Genomic DNA, 23142 nt, shown 5'->3' with positions numbered 1-23142 from the left:
ACAAGCAAGGGGAGTGGGAGTGGAAGAAGCAGGCTCATAGCGGAGGAGCCTGATGTGGGGCTCGATCCCAGGAGCTTGAGATCACGCCCTGAGCCGAAGGCAGACGCTTAAGGACTGAGCCACCCAGGCGCCCCTTGTTTTGTTTTTTTAAGATTTATTTATTTCAGAGAGAGAGTGTGCGTGAGCAGGGAGGGGCAGAGGGAGAGGGAGAAGCTGACTCCCCGCTGAGCAGGGAGCCCTATGTGGGGCCTGATTCCAGGATGCTGAGATCATGACCTGAGCCAAAATCAAGAGTTGTAGGCTTAACTGACTGAGCCACCCAGGCGCCCTAACAAGTAGTAGTTTCGTAAAGGTTAGTTGAACTGGAATTTGAAATCACGTCAATGAACTTTTCATACTCTGTTAAAGTAAAATCTATCATCTATCTTGCACTTTGAATGGATCTTTGTACTCATGCATCATTTTGTAACATTTTGAAGTGGAAACTTAGAAAATATTGGTTTACTGAGTTATGCAGATTTTCTAAATGTTGGTATGTTTAACTACATTACACAACATCAGAAAATCACCACCATCTCTTTAGAGAAATTTTGAAATATTGAAAAGCTGTCAAGCTCACATTCGGATTCAAGTTTTCAAAAGACTCGAATTTTCGCTTCAAAGCTCATGTCATCAATTTTTTGAGAAAATGTCTGCCGGATACCCGAGGCTGAAAGAATCGTAGTTTGTCTGCCAGTCGTTCTTCCAAATGAAAATGCTGTTCCATGACAAAACGGTAGTTCTTCTTGCAACTCGAACAACAGCGGTGCTCTGTGAGCCACGAATGTGTGTCGGCACGCAACAGGAGGACTTTGTGCTTACTCCCCATTCTGACATACGGAATATTAAATAGAGGAGTATGGAAGCGTTGAATTTTAATAAAATTAATATTCTTAAGTGACTTATTAACCCCCCAGTGCTCAGTGGTAAAGAATACAACGACTACGAGCACGGCTTGCTGCAGTTGTCTGGACTCGTGTAAGGCGCCAGCAGCTCTGCTCACCGTTGCTTCGTTATCATCAGTGCGACTGACAACACAATGAAAGCGGTAAACATGTCTTTGTGTTGTTAGGAAAAGGGTTTTGACCTCATGGATTGCCTGGGGGGTAAGCGGTCTGGGCCCATCAGGGGTCTTTGGATCACACTTTGAGAATCACTGGCCAAAGAAATATTTGACTTTGCACACAAAGAACTGGTATTTTCATGTATTTTCAGTCGTTGCAAGGACCGGAGACAGCCACCACCCAGAAAATGAAACCGAAGTGGAATGGTATGCGGACTAAGGTACAGCACTGAAAAATCAGCTAGCGATATATCGGGAGAGGTATGTCTCACACACATGAGGCTTAAAAATAGAGCAAGTTTCGTGCAATATGACGCTATTTATATAAAGTCTAAATATGTATAAAACCACACCATGTATTTTTTAGAAATGTACATCTATGTAGTAAACTTGTATAGAAATGCACTGGAATGATAATTACCAAATTCAAGACAGTCCTTACAGGCGAGGTAGGGAAGGAATTGCATTTAGGGAGGAGGGACGCAGAGGGCTTCCAAAGCGTTTTCAGTGCTTTTTTTTTTCCCCTGAAGCTGAGTGGTGGTTATAAGGAATTTATTGTATAATTCTTTATAGCTCTTTCTATTTTGAAGAATTTCATAATAAATAACAGGCTGTTCTTTCTTGCTGTGGAGGTAAGTGACCACATGGGTCAATTACAACTGAAACGTCAGCAAGCAGATAGAAGTCGGGCGAACTCCACAGCAACAATGTAATTCTCTGTAACCGCACCTTCCCCCACAAAATACTCAACTATGTGGCTTTGCTTGTTGTCCTGAGATAATGACTAGCCAACCTCATTCTTTAGTTTAAGATTACCCTCAAGGCCTCCACTCTCATCCACAGAAAGCATCTCTTTACCTCTCGGTTTGGTTACAGGTATAAGCCTACTGGGTCTGCTCCCACCGTGTTCCAGAACACCAATTCATGCCCTTGAAGTTTTCAGCATTCTCAGCAGACAGCTCTGTGTACATCTGCTATTTTAATTCCATCTTCAGGGGGCCCCCTGCCCTCTTGAACTTCGCTCTGTTAACATCAGCATAACCTCGGCAGCTCTGGACTTTCACCCACCACGGCCCCGCCCCCCACAGCCTGTCCTCTCCCGTGGTTTGAAATGTAAAACAAACTGGCTGGGCTTAGTTAGTGGAGGCGGAGACCAAAATAAACAAACTTTTCATGCTGACTTTTTCATTTGGGGGGACAACCTCACGTTTCTCTCAGGGGTTTTTATTTAAAGCAACAAAGACAAACCTTTACAACTCCTCGCTGTTTTGAAGCAGATATCCTAAATATGGAAATATTGTATAAATAAATAATAGAGAATTCTCACTATGGATGGTCCTTGTGAAAGGTTGCTTGAAGTTGCACAGTCTGTCCATTCCTCTTTTCAAAAACGTATTTCTGCCTTAATTATGGCTTACAGATGCTGTCTGTCTGGGTCACATAGTGCTGAGCCCACACCCAAATTACTTTGATCTGTTCCATATACTAAGTGTGGTGCTATTGGTTTTCTCTGCAGAATGTTATTTGTTTTAAAATGGTAACAATCTATTAACTCATATGCTTTAAGAAATCCCTTGTTATCCATTTTGTCTCCTGTAGACCATTTTGTCGTGCTTTCTGTCACCCCTACCCCCTCATTCACACTAGACAGGAGGCATCCAGTGACTCAGAAGAGGGAAGCTGAAAACGAGTTAGAGAGAAGTAACAGTGAATTGTCAGCTTTTGAATTTCAGAATAGAATTCTGAGACTCACGAGCAAGGTAATACTTGGAGAAAACAGGATTTTGTCTCAGAAGGAAATATTTTGAGGTTAAAAAAATTCATGACCCTGAAGAACCAGGATATAAACCTTGTTGTGTAAATAATACATTTGGAGAATAATACATTCAGAGAAGGGAGATAAGGAAAAACCTGAATAAACAGAGAATCTTCCAAGTTGCCTGATTTCCCCCTGAACTGACGAAGATTACATTTTTGCCACCAGGTGAAATGGGATCCAGGGCTCAAGACAGGAAGTAAGTTCAAATACGAAGAAATAAGGACGGTTATGTAATTTACTGTTTAAATTGAAGTGCTGGTGTTTGTACCTTACACATCTTTATAGAACATGCTGTTGTCATTATCAGGGAGATATCAAGGCCATTGCTTTTTGGGGTTTTTAAAAAACATTTTATTTAAATTCAATTTAATCAACATACAGTGTATAATTAGTTTCAGGCGTAGAATTCAGGGATTCATCGGTTGCACAGAACACCCAGTGCTCATTACATCAAGTGCCCTCCTTAATGCCCATCACCTTATTACCCCATCCCCCCCCCAACCTCGCCCTCCAGCAGCCCTCAATCTGTTCCCTATAGTTAAGAGTGTCTTATGGTTTGCCTCCCTCTCTGTTTTCATCTTATTTTATTTTTCTTTCCCTTCCCCTATGTTCATCTATTTTGTTTCTTAAATTTCACATCTAAGTGAAATCATGGTATTTGTCTTTCTCAGACTGACTTCTGTCTCTTCGCATAATACCCTCTAGTTCCATCCCTGTTGTTGCAATGGTAAGATTTCATTCTTTTTGAGGCTGAGTAATATTCCATTGCATATATATATATACACCACTTCTTTATCCATTCATCTGTTGATGGGCATCCGGGCTCTTTCCACAGTTTGGCTATTGTGGACACTGCTGCTATAAACATTGGGGTGCAGGTGCCCCTTTGAACCACTATGTTTGTATCCCGTGGATAAATACCTCGTAGTGCAATTGTTGGGTCGTAGGGTAGTTCTATTTTAACTTTTTGAGGGACCTCCACACTGTTTTCCAGAGTGGCTGCACCGGTTTGCATTCCCACCAACAGTGTAGGAGGGCTCCCCGTTCTCTGCATCCTCGCCAACATCTGTTGTTTCCTGAGTTGTTCATTTTAGCCATTCTGACTGGCCTGAGGTGGTATTCCATTGTGATTCTGATTTTATTCCTCGATGATGAGTGATGTTGAACATGGTTTCATGTGTCTGTTAGCCATTCGTATGTCTTCTTTGGAGAAATGTCCGTTCATGTCTTCTGCCTGTTTCTTGACTGGTTTTTTTTGTTTTTTTGGGTGTTGAGTTTGATAAGTTCTTTATAGATTTTGGGTACTAGCCCTTTATCTGATATGTCAATTGCAAATATCTCCTCCCATTCTGTAGGTTCCCTTTTAGTTTTGTTGATTGTTTCCTTTGCTGTGCGTAAGCTTTGTATTCTGATGAGGTCCCAATAGTTCATTTTTGCTTTTGTTTCCCTTGCACTTGGAGACGCGTCTAGCAAGAAGTTGCTGTGGAGGCCATGGTTGATATATTAGAGTGTTCTCTTTGTGAGGCCCTATGGGAAAAATTTCTGGATATCAGTTTGGGGAGCATTTTCTTCCTCTGGGTAACTGGTTTATATTTAGTCTGGGAAACCACAACTCATGAATCTGTCTGAACATCTCTCTTAAATTTGCTTGCATGAAAGCTTGGAGTCAGCTTTGCACGTTACCTACCTTTTGCTAGTGAGTAGAACCGCATGGCGTGTATTTCACCTACTTCCCTCGTTCCGGTGACATTCTTCCTGTCTTGTTTTCCTTTTGCCCTATGCCTTTGCTTACTTTCCATATGGTTGGACTTTCTGGGAAGCAGACTCTGAGACAGAATTTAAGGTGCAGAACGTTTCTTAAGGAGTCCCTTTAAAATCAACACCTATGGAAGGGAGTGAAGAGGAATCAAGATTGGGGAGGGGAAGAAGTCGGACTTTGAAGCAGTTGAAGCCTTAGTTGACCTCAAAGGGAGCTCTGGAGCTAGAATGGCCCCTCAAGGTTGTCCTAAGTTGAGCATGAATAGCCAGGTGTTTATACTCCAGCAACCATTCATTAGATGTCAAATGCTCTGGGAAGAGTTGTGACATTGGCCATGCTGAGGCAATCCTTAAAGGGAATGACAGCGAAAGGGTATTTACCAAAAGTACTCCTTGCAGCTAGAACATCAAATTCTTCATTGGAGGGGGGCTTGATGATACGTCAGTGCTATAGACTGAATGTTTGTTTCTCCCAAAATTTACATGTTGAAACCCAGTCTCCAAAGTAATGGTATTTGGAGGTGAGGCCTTTGGGAGGTGATTAGGTCATGAGGGCAGAGCCTTCACGAATTGGATTAGTCTCTTCATATAAGAGACCCCAGAGAGCTTCATCCCTTCTGTCATGTGAGGACACAGCAAGAAGACAGCCATCTCTGAACCAGGAAGCAGGCTTTTACCAACACCAAATTTGCTGGCGCCTCGATTTTGGACTTGCTAGCCTCCAGGACTATGAGAAAGAAATGTCTGCCATTTACGAGCCACCCATTCTGGAGTAAGTTGTTATAGCAGCCTGCATGGATTAAGATACTTACTTATTTTTTAAATCTAGTATATATTTAAAAGAATGATAGATAATTTTTGAAACTGGGCACAAATAAAATAAATAGCTAAAAATGAGTGACCCTGGTTCTCATCCTCACCCATTTATGTTGTCTCTTATCTTAACTTCCATCCTGAATCTTTGCCTATGCTGTTCCCTAAGACTAGAATGCCCTTCCCCTTCTTTGAGAAAGTGTGAAAGCATGAAAGAAGAAAAGTGGATTTCTTCTTCAAGGCCCAGAATATCATCACCTCTTCAGTGGAGGGTTTGCTCACTCCCTCTGGGCAGGGTCATCTGCTTCCTGTTCTGTCTCTGCCGCGGCCCCACATCACAGTGCTGTGATGCCGTCTCCACTGACAAGCTTACCCCTCAAGCCTTACCCTCTTTGGTGTTCTCGTCATCATGAACAATGCCGCTACTGACCCACTGGTACAAGAACCCTGAGGATGAGTTCCCATCCATCACCAAGTCCTGCAATGTTTTTTTCCAAAATAGCTCTCTAGCCTTCCATTTCTGTCCAGGCCTGGTGCCACTCCCTCCGTTCAAGCTCTCAGTATATCTCTTGCTTTTTCTATCTTAATAGCCTCTTATTTTTTCTTAGTTTCTATTCTTGCTTTCCCAACAACCCATTTTCGACACAGCAGCTACAGTGCTCTTACTAAAATGAAATAAAGAGGATTAAGAGGTATAAATTCCCAGTTATAAAATAAACAAACCACAGAGATGAAAATTACAGCATAGAAAATTACACAGAGTTAATAATACTGTAGTAACATTGCACGGCGACAGATGGTGACTACACATACCATGGTGAACAATGAGGAATGTAAAGAATTGTTGAAATCACTATGTTATAAACTCAAAACTAATATAACATTGCACGTCAGTTATAGTCCAGTAATAATAATAATAATAATAATAATAATAATAATAATAAATACAATCGAATTTGTTTTAATTGTTTCAAATCTGTTTTAAGCCTGTCCATAGCTCTCCCTCTGGGCCTGCATGACTTACCCACTTTCCCAGCCTCACTACCCTCATCGGTTTTCCTCTCTCTGCTGCTGTCTTCTGGACACAGTGTCTGTTTTGATTTCTCTGATAGGCTGTGCATCTTTTCTCCCTGGGATCTTCTCTCATTGTGTTCTTTCTTGTCTGCTTTTCCTCCACCTCTCCCCCAGATCAGAAACTCCTATTCATCTTTCAGATCTCAGGTCAGCCATCCCTAACTTCCTGACTAGACCGCTTGTCTCATTTCACGGATCTCTATCCATTGTGCTTCTTCGTAGTACTGGTCACATGGCAGTTTCATAGTCGATTAAGAAAAGACTTTAGCGCCTTTTTCTTCTACTAGAATATAAATTCCTCAAAGGTAGGGACACCTGGTCACTTCAGCATTCCTAATCCCTAGTCCAGGACATAGGAGGTGCTTTATGTTTTGATTTACTTACTGCATAAATGTGTATTTATTTACTGAGTTTCTTAAAGGCATGGACAATTTATTAGTCATCTTTGAGCCCTGATGCCCTAGCATAGTATCTGGCGTATGTTGAATGTTCTAAGTATTTGTTAAATGAATGCCTGAATCTATCTAATTATTTGAAGGGTTGTCGGGGCGGGGGGAGATTTTGTGTGGCTGCAGGGGAAAGAACTAGGACTTAAGGTTAAAAATTAGAAAAGGCAGATTTTTTTCCAAAAACTAATAATAAAAAACTAATAAAAGTAACCTAATAGGAATCACATCTGAACACTTCTATTGAATGTGTTTGGGTTCTGGGATTATGGGTAATTATTACTATATTTGAGTAGTCTTTTGTGCTTTCTAAATTTTTCTACAATATTATATTGTTTTTCTATACAGTAAATAAGTAAATTCAATAACTAAATCAGACAAAAATTATTTTAAAAAGATATGAACAGGTGACAAGGTAATGGGCTTTCTGTCCCTAGGAGTAGTTTGAGTAGCCAGGAATGACACCTGCCAATGATGACAAGGAAGGGACTTCTCCATTGGGAAGGGGGAGATTGGAGCTCACCTGTTCTAAGATTCCTCTGACTCCAATAGCCCATGGTACTGTTTTGTCTTTTTTTCCCCCAAAGCTTTTATTTATTTGAGAGAGAGAGAGCGAGTGCAAGCAGGGGGAGGGGCAGAAGGGGAGGGAGAGGGTGAGAATCTCAAGCAGAATCGGAGCTGAGCATGGAGCCTGACTTGGGGCTCAATCTCAGGAGGCAGAAACCAAGAGTCACGGAAGCTTAACCAACTGAGCTACCCAGGTGTCCCTAGAGGCTGAGTCCCCTTCCTTGGAAGAACTTGGTCTAGTGTGCTTGGTGCCTTACATGCTTCCAGTGTCTTCCTTGCATTGGAATCTCACCGTGACAGGATTCGCTGCAGTGGAATTCAATTTGTATTCAGCTGAGGCTGCTATACAGCAGGATTTAGTGATGCCAAGAGCATGAAGGTGAGGGGTGTTTGTGTGGAGACACAGTAGGTATCTGTCTGAATTGTTTGAGCGAATCCTGATTAAAATGTTCTCGAATCAGCACTTGAATCACACATACCTGACGTATTTTATTTAAAGGTTAATTTTTTAAAAATAGACATTTCCAAACGGTGGTTTTGGTTAAATTAAAAAGATGGGCTCCACTCTGATTTTTGGGTTTATAGGCTAGTTTGGCAAACAGGACCATTGTTTTTCTCTCTCAAGAGAAAGGGCATTTAGACCATTTCCTCCATATTACAATAATTCAGAATTAAAAGGGAACAGAATACTCCCAGAGGAAATCTGGTGTGTAGAAGTGAATCTCTGTCCAGAAAACACATGAAGTTCTTCTAATTACATGAAATCCCAGCCGAGATAGACAAACAGAGAGACAGAAATTTGAGATAATGAAATGGTAAGATCGATTTCTATAACACATGTGTGAAAACCATTGTGCTATTGTCATCACACCTGTGTAAAAGAAATTGCGTGTGTCTGTGTGTATCAGTGTGTACCAGGGACATCACTGATGTGAGTGGACTGGCAGTCAAGGAATAAAACAAGGCAAAGAGGAATTCAGAGGGGAAAAATGAGAAGTCATTGTTATTACCGCCCCTCCCCCTCCCTAGTTTCCAGTGAGATCTTGAGGAGCACTGTTATTCCAATGAACAGAGGAGTCTGTCACTTGTGTGGGTGTTGTGTATTTTTACATTACTCGACTGCTTTATAACTCTTCCAGGTTCTCAGTACCAAAGTGAATTCTAATCGTTTTATTGATCGAAAGAGGAAATGCATTTTCTTTCTATTGGTTGCAAGCTTTTAAAAAGGTTAAAAAATCAAAAAAAGAAAAAGAAAAAAAGAAGGGGGAATGAAGCATGAGAGACTATGGACTCTGAGAAACAAACTGAGGACCTCAGAGGGGAGGGGGGTGGGGGAATGGGATAGGCCGGTGATGGGTAGTAAGGAGGGCACGTATTGCATGTTGCACTGGGTGTTATACACAACTAATGAATCATCGAGCCTTACATCGGAAACCAGGGATGTACTGTATGGTGACTAACATAGTATAATAAAAAAACATTAAAAAAAAAAAAGGTTTGCCCACAAAGCCATAAGGAACCATGTAAACACAATGTGTCTGATTATCATCTTACAGAAGAATGTACAAGAAAGTTTCAGGATTTCCAGCTCCCCCTCCTCATACCCTCAGAAAGTTTTTCTTTGAAGTAGACAAATTCAATATGTACTGGGTTGGGGGTATAGAATGAGAAGAATGTCCATATGGAAAGTTCTCTGCAAGGCTGGAATCTCATGGTGGGACCCACGCTCCCTAAGGCCTCTGGGGGAACTGGTCACCTGTTCTGCCAAGTACATGGCTATAGGGCCTTACATAACCTGGTAATAGAAAAACACCCATGAGGAGGTAGAGACCTGTCTCATCAAAGCACATTGAATAGAACCGTCCTCGCCGGGGCAAGTACCTGAGAACAGCCAGCCCTGGGAATTAGCGTGCTCCCTTAAAGGTCCTACAGATCTCATCGGTTCTACCTGCTCTGCCCTGTGCCTCCCTTTGCTCTTCCCTGGTTCCCCAGCTTCTTACTTGGCTTGAGACCCTGCCTCCCTCATTTTGTCTCTGGTACGGTTGACCTTGAGGACCTCTTCTGGAAATGCGCCTCCTACTTGGTCTGGAATTCCTCCTTAGACACCATGCTAATTTCACCTTCAGGCTCTCCAATCTGTGACTATGGGTAAAGGACATACCAGTGCCCCCCACCCTCACTCCTGCCACCTTGGCCCATTCCCTATTAGCTTCCCTGCCAAGAAAGAGAACTTGGATAGAGGAGAACACAGGAAGGCAGACAGAGAGACATCAGGAACATGGCTTGTGTACGGCTATTAACCACCTCTATTCTATCAAAAGAGAGGGTGTGATGGTTAATTTTATGTGTCAACTTGACTGGCCTAAGGGATGCCCAGATAGCTGGTAAAACATTATTTCTGGGTGTGTCTGTGAGGATGTTTCTGGAAGAGATTAGTATTTTGAATCATTGGACTGAGTAAAGAGATCCAGCCTCACCAATGTGGGTGGGCAACATCCAATCCACTGGGGGCCTGAATGGAGCAAAATGTCAAAGGAAGGGAAGATTCCTTCTCTCTTCTTGAGCTGGGATGTCCATCTTCTTCTGCCTTTGGACATCAGAACTCCTGGTTCTTGGGACTTCAGACTTTAGGACTACCACCAGTGGCTCCCTGGCTCCCAGGCTTTCAACTTGGACTGAATTACACCACTGGCTTTCCTGGGTCTCCAGCTTGCAGATGGCAGATTGTGGGCTTCTCACCCTCTGTAACCACATGAGACAATTCCTATAATCAATCTCCTCTTACATATCTATCTCTATATATCCTGCTGGTTCTGTTTCTCTGGAGAGCCCTGGTAATACAGAAGGTAAGCAATCACAGAAATGGTTGATCCTACACCTTTGAGAATGGATGCATTGGGCACATTTTAACCATTTTACAAGATTTAAAAATTTCTTACATTTGCAATATGCTTTATTGTTCACAAAAATGTTTACATATGGGTTTGATTACTACAAAACAAATCCATGTAGAACTCTTAAATTAATATTTACTTTTTCTCATTTACTTACATTTTTTTCTCCCATATTTTCAGTTCTGAAACTGGGAGGTGTCTTATAATCAGTGGTGTTTGGCAGTTGTCGTCTACCAGGAATGACTGTGACCAGGTGTCACTCAAACTTGGTCCCAGTTCTTCGTGTTATCAATTCAACTGAGTTAGCTGCATGGTTGATACTATATGTGTTAATTGCTGTTTAGCATATATTAAAAATTATAATATGATTTGACTTTGAGACAAAAAGTTATCATGTACACAGAGAGGCAGAGAAAGAGTGGGATGAAATGTGACATTCGGGAACCAAAGAACCATCCCTGGAGGAATGACTGCAGGTTCATATGTCTTGAAAAGTAGCCACCAAATGTTTAACCTAATGAAGGAAGATGTCAACCTGTAGAGAAAGCTGGGTTTCATTTTGTTGCTGAAATAGATACAAAAGGATTACCTATCACACATCACTCAAGGTACCCAAAGTCAGAAGAAACTGCCCAAACTCTCAGAATCAATAAAAGACATTTGGAAGTAAAACACCACTGATTAGACTATTATTAAGACATGGCATCATAATTTCATTTGTAGGAGTTCTTCCTCCCTCTGCGGTGTGTACGAAATGGCGTGCCATTAAGGACCTATTCAATTAAAGGTTCTCTGTGGGATGCTGTTACTTGACATTGAAGCCTCACACCAGTGCTGCTCCATCAACATCATTATCCCCAACCAAGATATGAGAGCTGAGTCACTTGCTCAGGTTGGTCATTTAGTTTTGGTTGAGCTAGGACTTGAATCCTCACGTGTCCATGACCAGAACTTGCACCGCCTTCTCCAGCCTTCACTGCCTTGGTAGAAAGCACCCTGATTTTCCAACTCCTCTGTCCTTCAGAAGTGCCTTTGTGAGGGGAATGGCCCCAAGAGGCCTATAAACGAGCTATTCCAGAACAAGATGACCTTTTGGGTTTTTCTTGGTTTTTCATCTAAAAATTTAGATTTTGGGACTGGAAATCCTGGCTTAGGCTTTTAAGCTTAGCATTTAAAGTCTTGACTAGGGTACTTCTGGCATTGACTTCTCTGCAATGCACCACAAATTCCCCTCACATATTCTCCTACTTCATCTTGCAGTAGTTTCCTAAAGGTAATTTGTAAATGTAAATTTACCTTTAAATTGAAAGATAAATCTCTCAAAGGTAATTTTTCAACTAGGTACTCTTTATTTATGCTGGAGAATGAAGTTACAATAATAGGCCCCAAAGTGCCTATAGAAAATAGGTGAATTGAAGATAACCCAGTAAATGTCTCTCAACATCACCAGCCAAGGATTTTCCAGAAAGCTCATGTTAGAAAAGTATTGAACATTTATTTTTACCAAATTCCATGTTCTCACGAAATAACCAGATGAGAGTCTCACATATAAACGTTTGTTTCTACAGCTATCTGAGAGGGAAAAGAGAACCAAAATAAAATAAAAATGAAAACCACTTGAATTTCTAACCATGATTATAATTGTATTCAATCAACATTTTTAAAGGTTTCAACATGTTTAGAAAAGTGGTTTCTTCTTAGATCAGGATCAGGAACCGCGGCCCTCTTGGGAAAGGCCAGTCTGTGGTAAGCTAGCTGGCAACAAGGGTGAAAGTGCCAGAAATATCAGTGGGAAGCGGACGAGTCTGAGATTCTTGTGTGATTCTAAGCCCAGGAGAATTTGCTTGCATTTGGAATCACTACTGCCTCGCGGAATGAAACCAGAAAGGTCGTTATTCACACTACACATTTATTTCTTTATAGATTCGGTTCAAAGGCTCTGAGAGTTGCGTTCTAAACTAGAGGCATCCAGTGAATGAAATCACGAAGACTTTGTAACAAGTACCAAAAATAATTCATTTCTTCCAAATTGAGCTGGTAAGGCCATTCTCTTCCTTCTTGGGACAAGCATTCGGTGAAAACAGAATCAGGATACAACCCCGCTGAGTTTTACTATAATCTCTCTGCTATGAAAGGTCTGAGCACATTGCTAGCATTTCCATTATTAATAACTAATGCAGTGTCACTTAATATTCTCTTTGTTACCAGTTTTTTCTAATTAACAGCTAGGGTTACCCAAGTGACTCTTAAGAATGGGCTGCTAGATTTCAAAATAATATTTAGAGACTCATTTACAACTGTACCTATTCTTGCCTTTTCCTGTCTGACTTCACAGGGGGCGATGTCTCTCTAGTCCAATATGAATCACCAATCTATACTCTAAATGTATACATTGAAATTGAATTTACCATTTGGCTCGCTTCTTAAACTGTTGCTTTGGAATTTTCTCTCTCAGTAAATGCTACCATCATGCATCCATTTTCCCAAGAAAGTACCCGGGGATCATCAGAGACACTTTCCTTCCCATTCTTATACCTAGGCTCCATCCAATCCACCAGTATCCAATCCAGTTTACTAATTCAATATTTTTCCTGCATTTCCATTCCCCTCTATCTCCTCTGCTACTAGTAGATCTCACCACTTCCAAGAAACACCCAAATGATCTCCGATACAATTTTTTGTTTCCCTACAATTCATTCTCTATACCACTATCAAAATTATTTCTCTAAATGCCAATCTGAAAATGTTTTAATGGTGCTTCATCATCTTAAGAAAAAATTTCAAGATCCTTAGCATGGAACCAAGCCCTTTATGCTATGGCCCCGTAAGCCTCTCCAGCATCATTCTGCACCATTCCTCAACAGTCCCCCTTATGTTCCAATCCTACATACGGACTTGCTGTTTTGCAAATGGACTATGTTTTGTTCCCTTTCCCTTCTGCGCTTTTGCAGCATGGTTCCCTCGACAGGCCATCTTCTCATCTGCCCACGACCCTCTTTGCTTAATTCTTTAGGACAAGTTCCTTCTCTAACAGCTCTGGGAAACAGTGAGGGAGGCCATGCTTTGAGTTCAAAGTCACTTATATTGGTGCCTTGTGCATTTCCACGGGACCCCGGGCGAACCTCTATCAAGGCACTTGCCCCTTAGCATTTCAGTTTTTATAGTACACGATCACCTCTTCCACCACACTGCAAACTCTTTGAAGGGAGGAGCCAGGTCTTTTATTTTTGTATCTCCAGGCCAAACATGGTACTTGTTGCTTATTAGCTGTTCCATAAATTGCTATGGCATGAATTTTAATCCTTTTCCATCACTTCTAGAAACTTTGCTCAAGCAAAGTTATTTTTCTTCTTTCTTTCTGTGTGTTAGACTCTTCCCCCTTAAGTCTAATACATCTTTAAAACAAACAACAAAACACTTCCTGTATCTCTGCCCCAATTTGTTGAAAATACTGTCCAATTATTGCTTTAAACTCCTAATCTCCTGCTGATCCTTCAACCCACTGAAATTTGACTTTTATTTCATCAGTCCGATGAAATTGTTCCTACCAATGATACAGATTGCTTCCTAACTGCAAAAGTCATTCTTTATCTTAAGTGATTACTGCAGGATTTTACATTGTTAATCTCTCCCTTCTTCCTGAAACCTTATTTTTGGTGTTTGTGACATTGTTTCCCCTGGTCTATAACATCCCTGAAACTGACCGGCCAATCCAGCGGCCCTTCGTTTAAATGTTGGGTATTCCAAGCAAGCCCTTGTTCTTTTGTCTTATTCTCCCTGAGTAACTTCAGTTAGTTCCACATCTTCAGTGACCATCCACATATCCAGTGAGGCAAAATCTTGCCGTGCAGAACGCTTTCCAACTTGTAATAACTTCTGTGACTCACAATACCCTCGAACGTCACATGTTAAAATTTAATTGTTTCTCTCCTCAAACTTGGCCTCTTATACATTTCCTATCCCAGTGAGTTGGCAGTAGAGTCAAGGTAGAAGTAAGAATATTGACTACTTAGATTTTTTTTTTCCAGGTTTCTATACTAGACTATATGGTCAAGAAAATTTAAAGAAAAAAATGACCCCTTATATGTAGTCCAAGTTAGTGTTTGTATTAATTATCTATCGCCATGGAACAAATTTTCACACACTTAGCGGCTTTGAACAGCATGTATTTATTATCTCAAAGTTCCCCTGGGTCAGATGTCCAAGCACAGCTCGGCCGGGTCCTCTGCCCAGGGTTTTGCAAAGCTTCAATCAAGGTGTCGGCTGGGGCTGGGATCTTCTTCCAAGCTCACTGGTTGTTGGAAAAATTCATTCCCTTGAAGCGCTAGAACTCGTGGCAGCTTGCTTATTCAAGGCCAGTGGAAGAGAGAGTCTCTGACTTGTTCGATCTTTTTTAAAGGGCTTATCTGATGAGGTCAGGCCCACCCAGGGCCATATATTTTTGACTTGCTCAAAGTCACCTGATTAAGAACCAAAAATCTCTTCACCTTTGCCATGTAATGTAACATAATCATGGGAGAGACTATCCTATTCCTTCTGCTATATTCTATTAGTTAGACCCACACTCAAGGGGAGGGTCAGGGTGCAGACCGTTGGGAATCATTCTGCAATTCTGCCCGTCACAGCTTATTTATTTATTTTTTTAATATGAGAGATGGGAAAAACCATTAAATGTAATTTTGAGATATTAGAAGATGGACTATAAAGAAGAAAGGTATAGAACGTTAACATCTCGACGTTTAATGGAAATGGCCCATATTTTGAGGGTGGTGAAAATGGTTTTCTATGCCTGTCCTAGCTTACGCTTACTGCCTTGGGCAGGAGATTTAACCAAGAACCTACACTTAAGATCATATTATATGAACCTAAACGGAATAATCATATAAGTTGTTCTGAAAAACAGACATCTAATTACAGAACTGTCTTCACTTGAGTACCATTTTACATGTGTTAGCCTCATTTGCATTAGAGAGAAAAAAACACAATTGTACGTCTATACGTAAGTTATATGTTTTCCCCTCGGGGTCCATTATTTTGACTTTTCCCAGTAGAGCTTTTTTTTCCTTCTGATTCTTTGGGCAGACTGCGGTTTTCATCAGAAGTGCTTAATCTTTCCTCAGGACAGGTATTTCAGGTATCTTGTGAAGTCGTGTTCTTACGACGCACCGTGGCATATCTACAGACGTTCCTAGATCCCCGACTGTCCCCTTTCCGCCCCACACCTTCTGCAGCTCCTTCTTCTGTACGCATCGCACAGGTGTTCTGGAGTTAACTCAGGCGCCGTTAGAACAGGAGATGCGTAAGAATCCTGCCACTTTTAGGTCCTGCTTCTTAGGGACAACAGTTCCACTGGTACTTAGAAAAACACAACGTGACTCGGTGAATTTATCTTTTTCTTGACATTGGCAACGATAATGCAGTGCCCAGTGTACACAGTCGGCGTGCGGTCGGCTTGCAGATCCCTACAGATATGTGGTTACTTCTCTACTTTCCCTCTCTTTTGCTTGGGCAACTGCCACATTGATGCACTGGAGCCACTCTTCTGCATTCTTCTCATCCTTGGCCTTGAAAACATAGGTTTTATTGTCTGTGAAGATCTCAAAAGCTCGAGGGAGGGAGCGGTCCCTGCGTTTCCTGGCCACAGCTTTCACACTCTGTACTTTGCTGAGTTCTATTGGGGAGCCGTCAGGATCCTCTTTCTGAAATGCATATGGGAAGGAGAGAACATGAGCTGGCTCCCAGAGTATGGAAAGATCTCTGGCAACTGGAGAATTCTCCAAGAGGATCAGAATCCTTTCATTGCATATGGTTCATAACCTTTGTTATTTTGAATGCTAAGGCCTCGGTGAGTCATTCATTAGAACAATGGAGGGAGTGAGCAATTGGCCCTGGGTTACTGTATATCAACTTGGCACAAGATGGCCAGTTTTTAAGAAACTATTATTCGGTGGGATTTGGGAAAATGTTGAATTCCTCTTTCTCTGATTTTATGTCATTGATTGAGATCAACACTGTATCAATAGAGCAAAATGCAATAGTACAACTGGAGTACTATTAACTCAGAATCTGAAATAATCTGGGAAGCATGAATTTGGATTTTCCTTTGTGTTATCTCTGGGAAAGTTGTATTGATTGAATAAACAGGGTCCTAATGGTTTTGAAACACACTGGAGCTTTGGAAGTATGATTTGTCTACCAACATTAAGTGAAAGAATACTTAACGATTTACATTTTTCTGGCATCAACACAGAGGCTTACAGATCACTGCTACAACCTGAGGGTCATCCCAATGGGCTAGTATGAACAGTTTTTATATGTCTTTACAGCAATTTCTTTAACAGCCCTGAATACATTTGTCAACCGGAGGATGTGCCTGAGCTTGAGATCTTGCCACCTCTCCTTCCCCCCCTCCCCTACACAACCCGCCCTTCTTTCACTCTGCAATGGAAAGGCACCCTTCTCTCTCATCCCAAAGTTACCATGGTATATCGTCCAACTTGGAAAAATCTCAGGAGGATCAAACAAATGAAAAAAGCAACTCAAAATATTGATGCTACGGAAGGTCCTTCAACAAAGCAACATAATCACTCCCCAGCGATTTCATTAAGAGATGCATTTCTAATAGCATTTCACTTCTTAATGCTTAGCAACTATTTACTACATTTGGTGTTCTACTTATGACTGGTCATTAATGATATAATTTTAAAAATATAATAATAAAAAATCTTAACATTTAGAGACTGATAGTCACAAGATATTTAAATAATTAAATTTCAGTTTATATACAAATTTTTTTGCAGTGAAAAATGATTAGGTGATCAGGATAAAATGCTGTGCGACCAGTAGAAAACAATATGATTTCAGAGAAAAATGATATCATGTAAACATTGCGATTAATGATGCTAATTTATGTATTTTTTTAATGGATGGCGTTAGGTGTCAAATTACTACGGTATCTTATTCCAATGGTTACGCTTAAAGGAGAGGTGTGAACTATTCATTTTAAAATGATAATATTTTCAATTCAATAGAAATTACAGTTTGTGCAACTGTTTAAACTTATGATAAACTTAAAATGCTGCAAAGTATTACACAGATTTTCAAAATTCTTTTAGGGAATGGACAGAATAAAGTCTGAAGATGCCTGCATTAGACAGTACTTTGTTAGCTTAATTTGGTTTATGGTAAATATCGGACAGTAATAAGACTGTATTTCTTTGAATTAGTCTATAGAATAGAAATTGATACATGGGGGAACTGATCAAGAAAACAAAAAGTTATCGTAGTTCTCTAAAGAGGGACTGTGAATTATCCAAGAGAAATGGGCGGGAAGTCAAAGGGCACCATTGCCTAGCTGGTTGGTGGAGATCAAGACCTTAAGAATGCAAAAGTAAAAAGTAACACTATAGTCTTTCAGTCTTTATTAAAAATGCACATTTTTCTCATTTACAAGAAAGGTCCTTTCTCGTGGGGCTGAAGCTTCAGCTGGCCTGGTGACCCCTGCTAGGGTACCGTGTCCCTGGGGATGAGAAGGACTCTGCTGTGGGCCTTATAGTCCATTATATGATTTCCCAATATTTGAGCCACATGTTCTGTCAGATTTCTGAAATGTCAAACCATTATTTCCCTATAAAGATGTCAAACAAGTTAGCCAATTATAAAATAGCTTATTCTCTAAGCTTTATTAAAAAGCTCTGAATCAAGAAGTATAAAGGTCATTATTTGAGTTTGGGAAAAATATTCTTATGCACTAACTCTGCTCTGTCTCAAGGGATCTGAGAAATCACTGCATCTTAACTTCTATTTCTGATTTCTTTAATAAAAACAGGAAATTCAGATGGTCACTTCAAACACTTTAAAAATACTTCAATGTGGAGTTATGCTAAGGAAATTTCTTTAAACCTCCAATAACCGTCTGAATTGAGCACACCATTATACTTCCCTTTCAAAAAGACCTTCAGCACAGAAAACTCCATCTGTATATTTAATAATACACACAGATGAAGAAAGTAACATGAGCTCAGGGTTTTTTTTTTTTTTTCATTCTAAAAGTTAACATGAAGTTTTATTTTAAAAGCGTTCATCAAAATTTGTCATAATTTGGATATACCATACTTTATTCCTGTTGAGTAAAAAGTTCAAATAAATTTTATAACGAGCACTCTAGAGTTATAGTGCATATGTTCTCAGTGAATCATAATTTTTAAATAATTTAAAATCTTTCATTAATTAATTCAAACACAGTTTGATTTCCACTGGCTCCGTATGTTAAGTGTTCACGGGAAGCAGGACAGTACACTCACTTAACAGCAAGCTTTGATGTCACACTGCCTGTGCCTGACTCCAGTTTTATCCCTTTTTACCTTACTGGCTCTATCTTTGGTCAAGCCAATCAGAGTCTGTGTCTCTCTGTCTCTGTCTCTCTCTCTCACAAGGGGAAGGCAGTGTGGCAGGGTCTGATGTTACATGAGGTCAAAGAACCATATGGTGGAACAAGTTTGAGATACACTAGTTAAACAAAATTAAGTGGGCTCTTTCCTGCAGGACTTGTCAGAGCCTTTAGCTCCTTTGTATTTCCCAGATATCTTTGATTAGGACCAAGGCCAACTCCTGGTAATGACTGACAGACCCTGGTAATGATTGACAGGTCCCAAAGTCCTTGAATGAGGCATGATGGGTATAGAGCTATCAGCAGGGTGTTGTATGCCTGTTCTCTGAGCATCTTTGTGCAGGAGTGGATGACCATGTGTACATATGCACGTTTTCCCCATCGCTCTGTTCTGAGGCCCGAATAATACCTGTAAGAGTGGGACAAGACAGAAATCCAAAGGCCAGGGTCTTGCCCTTTCTGGCTTGCCTGGCAGCAAGATAAAGACCAAAAGTGCCTCCAGTGCCCATTCAAGTCAGATTCCACAAGGCTTTCTTGGTGTCAGACCCAACCAGGTGCCTGCCCATCCTGGGAAAGACACAGGCTCTCAGGGCCTGTGCACTGTACAGAAGGCCACCGGGATCACCCAGCCCAGAGGAATATGCTTCCAGCTGCCGGCAGGGAGGGAGGGAGGGAGGGAAAGGCACCCCAGATTTACCCGTCTGTAACGTGGCAATAACAATAGTGCTGACCTCAGAGGACTGCTTTGAGGATTCTTTAAGGCAGTCCAGGGTGGCATGTGATAAGCTATTATTATTATATTCAAAATATCCAAGAAATAGGTCAAGATTTCTTTCTTCCTGATCCTGAATGAATAGAATTTAATGATAACTAAAACTGACTTGAAAAGAAGGGAATAACTTTGCATTGCTGATTGGAATAAAATGCTATTTCAGAAGTTTCCCACTGAAAATTCAGAGTACAGATATTTACTGAGCACCCTAGTTCAGACTGAAAATTATATTACATGAATATTTATTAATTCTTTTTAGAATCTTATTCTATTTATTAACTGAGTATTAAATAACTGCTAGATGATAATGGTTTTCCCAAACGAGAACTGAACTTAGTTGACAACAAAAAGTACTTTAAATGAATCAGCCTTTGTTTCTTCCCCCCAGCCTGCTGTCCCTCTTCCCTGGGTCCCTGCCTCCAAATATAACCTTCAGTTATAAAGGAAGTCAGGGTCAATATCATAAGCTATTAATTTATGTAGGTGATCTATAAGGAAACAAAAGGCACACTGTTCAAGTCAAGCTCACTGGGTAGTCCTTTGGCAATTCATCTTCTAAAACTTAAGTCAACCTTTAAAAAGATCTTCCATAATAAACCAAAGAGAGACAGTGAACCAACTAACGTAGGACTCAACAGAATAGACAGTCCAGGGGACATACGGGAAAAAACAAAAGGCACTGTATAATTATAAATGGAAAAGGACAAATTATTGGTGTTTTAACTCAGAACAAAGTGCCCAGCTGGTTGTTGGAGATCAAGGCCCTAAAAATACAAGCTTAAAAGACAAGGCGGGAACTTACAGACTTTCCTTTTTGAAACAGAAGTTGATTTCCAGCCAGCGTAAAGTAACGAGTTTTCCACCTTTTGATGAACTTCCATCTGACTTGCTTCTCTTTAAGTTTTCCTTCTATGAGAGGCTGGCCATCTTGATTTACAACTGTTGAAGGTAAGAGAATGATCAAGCCATTTATTTTCCATTATTTATTTGGCAAGTGATCAAAAGTCAGAATTGTACAACGAACCCGGACCCAGTAGGCATATTTGGAAAGTGTGCTAGTAAATTACGAATATGGTTAACCTTTCCCCCTTTGTCCCTAAAGGAATGCACAATTTAGATAAGATAATGGGAACCTGTTGAAAGCCCTCATTGAGATTTTCAAAAGGAATACAGTTCACAAAAAGAGCATCTGGTCAACAGTTTTTAAGGTGTATCCAGATATCTGGCTTTCTGTGCTTCTTAACTCTTTTGTTTCATGATATTCTGTTTGTATGAACTGCTTAGAAGTACAGCTTTATAACTAATCACAAACCAAGTATATTTTGCTATTTGGCAGCAAAAGCCAAAGCAGTGCCCCCAAAGATGCGTTTTTCCTGAAGACACCACATCGCAAAGGCAAGCCCAATTCTTTCGAACATGGTGTTTCCACTCTGGAACACACACACTCCCTCTCCATTCTGCATATGCCCATCTCTGCCCGATCAACAAGTAATCATTCCATGAGTCAATTCAAATGTTGCTTCTTTTGGGGGAACTTCCCCAAACTCAGACCAGAGTGGATTCACCTGCCATATGTTCTCATAGCACGTTTCTTTTACACCAAGCATCATTGGTGGATAGTTATTGGTGTTCATCTGATTCATGTCTGTCTTTCCCATTGAACTGGAAGCTCCATGAGGGCAGGGTATTTGCTCTGTTCACCGGTGTGTCACCAGGCATCTAATACGGTGCCTGGCAAATACAGGGAATCTGTAAGTATTTGTTGAGTGAGAAGGTTAATTTTACAGTGAGGTGGAGTGTGTATGATTACACATAATCATAGGGTTAGAAGATCTGCTACAATGTCAAAAGTCAGAAGTTACAATGTTGAACTGAAGAATTTCATTTATTTTGCCAACTACGTAGGTTTCACTCTCCAAATGCATAGGTAAGCATCTGATTTCTGGGGATTATGACAATATTTACTTACATAGATTATGTTCAAATTTTCATAGCACTTTGAAAGTAATGAAATGTGTTCCATCATTTGGAAATTTAGACAGTGCCTGTTTGACCATATAAACACAATCTTTTCTTCCTATCCTACCATTTCTTTTTTCTAATATAGGTCAAACAACTACTTTAGACAAGGAGGATTTGTCTGCCTTGACAGCATTTTCAGGATAAGAATGATGAAATGTATGAAATGTATAGTTCTCATAAACGAAGTTCTACTAAAGCTCGTTTGGCCTTTTCCCCACCAGTCTGATGACTATTCAATTGAATGTTCTATTGTCAATCCCAAATTAAAGCTAAAAACTGAAACCACTATCAAATACATCGTTAGATAGTGACGGGGCTATGATGAAAATGAAGTAGAGAGTGACCTGGGGGCTGGTGCACAGGCATGTAAGCGGTTAGGAAAGAACTTGGACACTTGAAGGGACCTTTGATCTGAGACTTCAGTGTTGAGAAGTGTCTCCCATCTGTGGAGAAGCGTCATGGTGGCTAGTATTGTGCATAGCAGAGCATAGGAAAACTAGGAACGCAAGAAGTATTGACTATCAATTTCAAGAAAATGATTTCGGTGCCCTGGTGTTACTAGGAATAATCTGATTTAGACTATTAAAGACTGTAATGCTCTTTGCAAATTTATTTGTCCCATAAGCATGGTACATGCTTCCTTTGAGCAGCCTCTGCCCTCCGCAGTTACCTCGGAGAAAGCACCTAGGACAGACGCTCTGTCTTTCCTGTGCTGTATGTCCTGGAGAGCCAGAACAGCCTCACAGTGTGGGTCTGGACCATGGCTTCAGTGTTTACTAACAGCGGGCTCTTAAGTCACGAAGGGGGCAGTGGCGTGTCTGAGAGGAGGAACAGAAAGTCCAAAAGGAGATCCAAATAGAAAATAAACTCTACACAAACAACGAAAGACCCAGGCTGAGATTTACATGAAAATCTTTCCTAAAACATACATTTCCTATGCTTTCAAATTAGAAAAAATTGCTAATTATGATGTTTGAGGATTTTTTTAATAAGAATTCAGAAGAGTTAGATTTGAATCCTTTCAACTTCGGTTTTCTTTCTTTCTTTTTTTTTTTTTTTTTAAAGATTTTATTTATTTATTTGACACAGAGACAGCCAGCGAGAGAGGGAACACAGGCAGGGGAGGGGGAGAGGAAGAAGCAGGCTCCCAGTGGAGGAGCCTGATGCGGGGCTCGATCCCAGAATGCCGGGATCACGCCCTGAGCCGAAGGCAGACGCTTAACGACTGAGCCACCCAGGCGCCCCAACAACGACGGTTTTCTGATCAGCAAGATCCCACCTGCTTTACAAAGATGATGAGATCAAGTGTTGTGATGAACACGGGGTGTTATGTGCAGCTAATGAATCATTGAACATGACATCAAAAATGAACGATGTACTATATGTTGGCTAACTGAACATAATAAAAAGATAATAAAAAAATAATAAAACCTAAACAACAACAAAAACCAAAGATGATGAGATCAAAAGTCAAAATTAAAAAACT

At 40.6% G+C, this 23142-nt stretch overlaps 1 protein-coding gene and 1 long non-coding RNA gene across 6 annotated transcripts in view; one reads left to right on the top strand and one right to left on the bottom strand.

The window, feature by feature from the left end:
- The first annotated feature begins 306 nt into the window (after positions 1 to 306).
- On the top strand, positions 307 to 18634 carry LOC123000934 (uncharacterized). 2 transcript variants are annotated; one of them, XR_008960611.1, is made up of 4 exons: positions 307 to 1087; positions 1255 to 1363; positions 11197 to 11365; positions 12397 to 18634. It is a non-coding gene; the product is annotated as an uncharacterized LOC123000934 (long non-coding RNA). The 2 variants fall into 2 exon arrangements; XR_008960612.1 differs by lacking the exons at positions 11197 to 11365; positions 12397 to 18634 and adding an exon at positions 1979 to 7640 and having other exon boundaries at positions 461 to 1087.
- VEPH1 (ventricular zone expressed PH domain containing 1) overlaps positions 14622 to 23142 on the bottom strand; it is a 223822-nt gene continuing 215301 nt past the window's right edge. For all 4 annotated transcript variants that reach the window (XM_057315872.1, XM_048216092.2, XM_026497353.4 and 1 more), the window contains 2 exons: positions 20437 to 20573; positions 14622 to 16172 (listed from right to left, as the gene is read on the bottom strand). In XM_057315872.1, the coding sequence (XP_057171855.1) occupies positions 15936 to 16172; positions 20437 to 20573 (374 nt within the window). In that variant the 3' untranslated portion in view covers positions 14622 to 15935. The remainder of the gene's footprint in view (positions 16173 to 20436; positions 20574 to 23142) is intronic.

The sequence above is a fragment of the Ursus arctos genome, unplaced genomic scaffold (genome assembly GCF_023065955.2).
Source record: "Ursus arctos isolate Adak ecotype North America unplaced genomic scaffold, UrsArc2.0 scaffold_20, whole genome shotgun sequence".
NCBI lineage: Eukaryota > Metazoa > Chordata > Mammalia > Carnivora > Ursidae > Ursus > Ursus arctos.
The sequence above is the reverse complement of the archived record's forward strand: the minus strand, read 5'-3'. Positions and strand labels throughout refer to the sequence as shown.